We start from the raw sequence: 6,066 nt of genomic DNA, 5'->3' as shown, positions 1-6,066 counted from the left end.
CTCAGCAGACATTCCACACTGGAAGGAGTGAACAGGGCCACATCTGCAAGCCAGCCTTCCAATCCAAAATGTTAACATTCAACCAAGGATCCATCTTTGTCTTTCTTTTCCATTGTCATGTTTGATGTTTCTCAGTGATTTGTCCTAGATGGGCCCTTCAGTCACATTCTGCTTTCAACTCCACTCCAATTCTTGACTTGAGAAGCAACTCTGTGAATCCTGCTGCTTTCATTCCCACCCCTGGCCATCTCCGGCTTTCTCCTGATATGCAGTGCCCTGCTTTCTTGCTGTCTGACTGAAGAACCAACTCATATGCAAAAGACTTTGAAGAGTATGAGTGAAAAGATTTCTTTAAATAACCATGGCTTAGATCAGGAGTGGCAAACAAATGAGATTTGGGCATTCCTGAGAGCTCAGTGGTGATGGGCTTATGCTTTGTCCTGCAATCCCTTAGTTGCCAGTCACAAGTCTTCCAGCCACTGGAAAGTGACCAACTGACTGTGTTCCCACTTTGCTATGGCCATAAACAATGACAGACATGCCTTGTCTGGCACCGCTCTGCGGAGCCTTATCTGGATCCTATTGCAGCTCCTGATGGAGAAAGCACCATCCCACCTAATTCTTTGTATGTGGGCTGTAAATACTTGATATGTTTTGTATGAGTGAAGTGTCATGGAGGCTGTGACTTCCCTACTATTGCTTCTGGCAGTCTCACGCCAATTGTTCATAACTCACTTTGGCAAGCTGGCAGCTTCCAGCACCTGAAAGCTGAAAATAGGAAAGGGCATTTGCAGGGTGGTGATACAATGTGTGCTTGCCTTTAAAAAGGATCACAAACTTAAAGCAGCAGAGAGCAAAAAGGCATACCAGTATCACCATGGATATGTGACATTAAACAAACCACTTGTCATGATACACAGCTGACTACTTGCCAAATGGAACAGGATCTTCTTATTATTCATTGTTTTGTCCTGCTAAACCTGCACACCAACGTGAAGAAAAGAACTCCAGAAAGGTACTGTCACTTTTCTGACCAACCCCGGCTGTATTGGAGATCCCTTTTCAGTGGCAATTCCCACATCCATCTACTCATGTGCATTTGAAGGGCAAAAGGTGAAATCTTGGTAAGCACCCTACATAACTGCTGCAGGAAAGGGAGCTCCACGATAAGGTAAATTACTTGAAGTAACTCACACTTTTAAAGCTTTCTGTCCACCCAGCACTTTGATTTCACCCCTTTTGTCCCTCACAGCTGGGATGTCAGCCAGGTATTTTCCTGGTATCCCATGTGTGCCCAACCACTGCTACCTGCCCACGTGGCTTTGCCAAAGGATTGCACCAGCCACACACAGACACTCATCCACCACAGCTCAGTGCATCCAGAAGCCCAGTTCTGCTTTCATCTCAAGGAGAGACAAGGCAGAGATAACTAACCATCCTTCAGGTTTCATAAGCCACTGCAGCCAAGTAAGAACCTGGCCCACCCAAAAGGGGGCAAGACGCTGCCACGTGGAGAGCCTCTTGAAGCATCCCATTTGCCTCACCTGTGCCTCCCTAGGGAGGCCCTCTGGCACTGTGGTGCATCCTTGCAAAGCATGTGGAGGAGCAGAAACCCCATCTCAGCCTACATGATGGTGGTCTTGACCTCAAATTCACAATTCCTTGTGCCGGGGAGAGCGCCCTGCTTACCACTGTCCTCTCTGTGTCCCCGTAGACGGCTCCAGGAAGAAAAACAAACACGGAAGCAGAAAGCCAGGCAAAGCCAGGCACTGTGGAAAAGTGGGCCACCATCCAGCACTTCCCTGTGGCATGCCTCCCCCAGCCCCTCAGCTCTTCCCTGCTACTTCAGCATGGCTGCCCTTCAGAAAGGAGCTGGTGGATCTGGAGCAAAAGGCAGGAGCGCCGGCCTCGGGGGTGGAGGGGCAGCTTGGATACGCGTAGCCCTCGCCGGGGCTGTGCAGCGAGGCACGGCTCTGCCGGGAAGGGGGAGCGACAGGGGACGTGCCTCGCCACGGCGATTGCCCGTGCCAAGCATGTGCCCACCCGCAGCCCGCATGTTCTGGTTTTCTTTGCCATTCCAATGAAAACAATCGTAAATAACTGTAATAAACCCCACCACACCGGCCAAGGGCAAGAGTGGGTGAGCATTCGCCCTGCGCAGCCCGGGTGGCAGCGGGGAAAAAACAGGAGATGGAGGGACGTGGGAAGTGGGGAGCGTGCCGGTATCCCCACATCCACCTCCCGCATACGGCGCCCGTGTTTGTAGAAAAAGGTGGATTTCGGATCTCGCCTCCGGGACAGGGGCCGTCCCCAAGGACGCCCACGCGGGTTCTGGGGCCTCACGCCGGCGGATCGGGGCACCTGCACCGCGGCGGCGCCGGAGGGACGAACCTCGCCCTGCCCGGGCAGCGCTGCCGGAGCGCTCAGCCCCACGCGTGTCGGCGGCCGCCGCGCTGCAGCGACACCAGCGGACGGGGCGCAAAGGGGCAGCGGCGATGCACGGGCGCGGGGCCGGACGGGGCCGCGGGCGGCGGGAGAGCGGCCGCGGGGTGCGCGGGGTACCGCTCCTGCCGCCCCGCCGCGGAGCCCCGCTTTGTTCCCGGGGGAGGCGCTGAGCGCGGGGGGCGCGGGTGCCTTCCCGAGCCGCCTGTCCCCTTACCGCGTGTCTCCCAACACGCGTGTGCCCCGCTGCCTGCGCGCGCGCGCTGGGTGCCGGGGGTTTGGGGTTTTTTTCCCTTTTCTTCCCCCCCTTTTCCCTCCTCCCCCCCCCCGCCCCGCTTGCTCCAGGTTTTACTTCTGGTTGCCTGTAAGGGTTTTGCTCCTCCCTTCTGAAATCCTATATTAGCCGCGGCCAAAGCCGTGTAAGGAACACAGCTCATTGTTGGCAAGTGCCGATGCGCCTCGCGGAGGGGCGAGAACCAGCTCCGGGGCTGCGGCAGCAATCGCGGCGCCGGTCACGTCAGCGCCGGGGAGAGGGAGCTGGAGAAGCCCTCTCTATGCTGGGTGACTCTCGCTGACTGATTCCACCGCCACCTTTGAAGGAGAAGAAGAAAGAAGCCGGGAGGTGAGTGCGGCGGTTCTCATGGCTGGTGCCGGGTGTCCCTTTTGTGTGCAACAGGAAAAACGTGACTGTATAAACACGCGAGGAAAGGTGTTTCTCGGCTGCCTGGCTTCATGTCCTTATCTGCATTACCGTATTTTCACCAAAATAATTGGGACTTAATTCCAAAAGTTGTTGACAGAGGCTAGGTAGGACTTGCCAGTTCTTTGCTTGTTCCTCGCAAGTTAGCGAGAGTGCCGTGGGAATCCGCTGCTTTCGCGGGCGAAGCCGGGGGGCTTGGGCGGCTCCGGAGCGTGCGGGGAGGCGGCGGCGGTGGCCGAATGCGACGCTCCCCTCCGATAGGTATGCGCGACTTGGAGTGGGAAGGCGTGCTGCCCGCCGGATTAGCGGAGGGGACCGGGATTTTCTTTCAGCGGGCTCCCCTTTTATTTTTCCTTTTGTACTCCATGGTGGAGCCACTGTAGATTTTTGGGAGATTTTTTTATTATTATTATTATTATTCCGTCCACTGGGAAGGAGAGAGGACTGCAGGACCAGCGAAGTAATTTCTGCCATGGCCAGGCATATGCAGCTGGTCCGGGAGAGGGCAGCTGGATGTCCGAGAAGGGTGTATTTTCCTAATGTATTCACACGCTAACTTTCCAGGTGAGCCATGGCAGACCACATGATGGCCATGAACCACGGTCGATTCCCCGACGGATCTGGCGGGCTCCACCACCACCCTGCGCATCGGATGGGCATGGGGCAGTTTCCCACCCCCCATCACCACCACCAGCAGCAGCAGCCGCCGCAGCAACACGCCTTCAGCGCCCTGATGGGCGATCATATACATTATGGAGCTGGGAGTATGAACGCGAGCAGCGGGGTGAGGCACGCCATGGGGCCGGGCAGCGTGAGCGGAGGGCACCCGGCCGGCAGCATGCCGCCCCCCGCCCGCTTCAGCGGCTCCCAGTTCATGGCCCCCCCCGTCGCCAGCCCCGGAGGGCAGCTGAGCGCCAGCATGCAGCTCCAGAAGCTGAACAACCAGTACTTCAGCCACCACCCCTACCCCCACAGCCACTACATGCCGGACTTGCACCCCGGTAGCCACCAGCTGAACGGCGGCAGCCAGCAGCATTTCAGGGACTGCAACCCCAAGCACGGCGGCGGCGGCGGCAGCGGCTTGCCGCCCGCCGTCCCCCACGTCCCCGCGGCAATGCTGCCGCCCAATGTCATAGACACGGACTTCATCGACGAGGAGGTCCTCATGTCCTTAGTCATCGAAATGGGGCTGGATCGCATCAAGGAGCTTCCCGAGCTGTGGTTGGGACAGAACGAGTTTGACTTCATGACAGACTTCGTTTGCAAACAGCAGCCCAGCAGGGTGAGCTGCTGATTCATTTAAAACAAACAAAGGACTTTTATCGGTGCGAATGAAAACATTCCCCTAGACACGGTGTCTCACTTTTCAGGGCTTGAAAAGGTGAGAATCTGGAAAGCAGAGTCAACTATGCGCTTGTATAATTTTTTTTTTAATCGCTGCCACTTTTTTTTTTCGTTTTGTAGCTTTGTCACTCACCTCCCCTCCTGTAGTAATAATATCTAGCGAACTCTGCCTTTTTAAGTTGGTTGCCCCCCTCCCGACCTCCCTCTCTTAATTTCCTCGCAGTAACGTGCCCATAATTCCCACAGTGCCGGACTGTTAGATATTAATCTTGGCAAATTGCTTAATCTTGTGGATTTTGTAAACTATGATTTCCAATGACTTGAACTGCATTCAAATTCTGAGTGAACAGGGGAAAAAAATTGCATTAGTTGGTTGCATGAACTTTGAAGGGCAGATACTACTGCACAAAAGCTGCCATCTTGCTTAATTTTTAACTATGCATTGCAGTGCAGACTAATTTTTTTTTTTCTTCTGAATACGCTAAACTGGAAGCTTAACAGATGTGGGCCAAACCTTTCCAGATCAGGAAAAGTAATACTGTTACTTAAAAAGTCTGCTACCCATTCCCCCTCCCCCATATGTACAGACAATAATATGGTGTGGATGGAATGTTGACTAGTGGCAAACATTTCACAGATTTTTTTTATTTTGTTTCTGTCTTCAGCGTTTTGACACTGTGCTAATATAGTTTATTCAGTACATGAAAAGATACTACTGTGTTGAAAGCTTTTCAGGAAATTTTGACAGTATTTTTGTACAAAACATTTTTTTGAGAAAATATTGTTAATTTATTCTATTTTAATTTGCCAATGTCAATAAAAAGTTAAGAAATGCTTTAGTTTTTCTAGAAGTCATTTACCAGTATTTTTCTTCAAAATTCTTCCCCACTGTCCCTGGTAAGTAGAACATAACATCTATCTGTACAACCGTGTTGGTGTGCAAAAAGACATTCCAAGATAAAAAGTACACTACACCTATATATATGTCATGGTGAACTCTGTAGGTGAGCAGGATTTGAACATACTTACAGCATAAAGCCTCATGCATTACATTGTAATATGCCTGTCAGTGTGGTTTTCTGAGAAATAAAGTTGCCAAGGGTGCAACTTTTTTTGTGACTTGCCAACATACTTGCTTTAAATGTAGTTGTCCAGAGTTATGATGCATAAAGTATTTATTATATTTATCTATTAAACTTGTAATTTTATAAATCTGCTTTCATTTATATAGTAGACTTTGTTCTTTTGTATATTCATTATCTCACCTGGAAGAGCTATGTAAAAAGTGTTTGTAACATGGGAAGGGAGGGTGGTGGGTGTCACCCTCTGCCTCTCTCTGACCTCACAGGGTAACACAGGAGTTTGCTGCATCAGTCCAGATCTGTGTGACACTGGAACCAGTTTCATTGCATTTCCAGTGACTTAGGAAAAGGGGAATATATCACTGAAGTATTCCACAGTGGGACATCCCTGACCCCCTCTCTCCCAGAAACTGCTGCCAACTGAAGTCACTGACACAAATCCATACAGGTCTACTTCAAATATTTTGGAGAAAAATGCCCATTATTTAAAGGCAGCTG

At 51.8% G+C, this 6,066-nt stretch overlaps 1 protein-coding gene across 1 annotated transcript; it reads left to right on the top strand.

Annotated features, from left to right (window-relative positions):
- Positions 1–2,788: 2,788 nt before the first annotated feature.
- On the top strand, positions 2,789–5,708 carry CITED2 (Cbp/p300 interacting transactivator with Glu/Asp rich carboxy-terminal domain 2). The gene is made up of 2 exons (XM_066178981.1): positions 2,789–3,064; positions 3,707–5,708. Exon 2 carries the CDS (start codon positions 3,714–3,716, stop codon positions 4,434–4,436), a length of 723 nt encoding a protein of 240 aa, XP_066035078.1. The 5' UTR covers positions 2,789–3,064; positions 3,707–3,713; the 3' UTR covers positions 4,437–5,708.
- The last annotated feature ends 358 nt before the right edge of the window (positions 5,709–6,066 follow it).

Source organism: Chamaea fasciata, unplaced genomic scaffold (genome assembly GCF_029207755.1).
Source record: "Chamaea fasciata isolate MVZ Bird 193981 ecotype frontalis unplaced genomic scaffold, bChaFas1.0.hap1 SCAF_3, whole genome shotgun sequence".
Taxonomy (NCBI): Eukaryota; Metazoa; Chordata; class Aves; order Passeriformes; family Sylviidae; genus Chamaea; species Chamaea fasciata.
The sequence above is the reverse complement of the archived record's forward strand: the minus strand, read 5'-3'. Positions and strand labels throughout refer to the sequence as shown.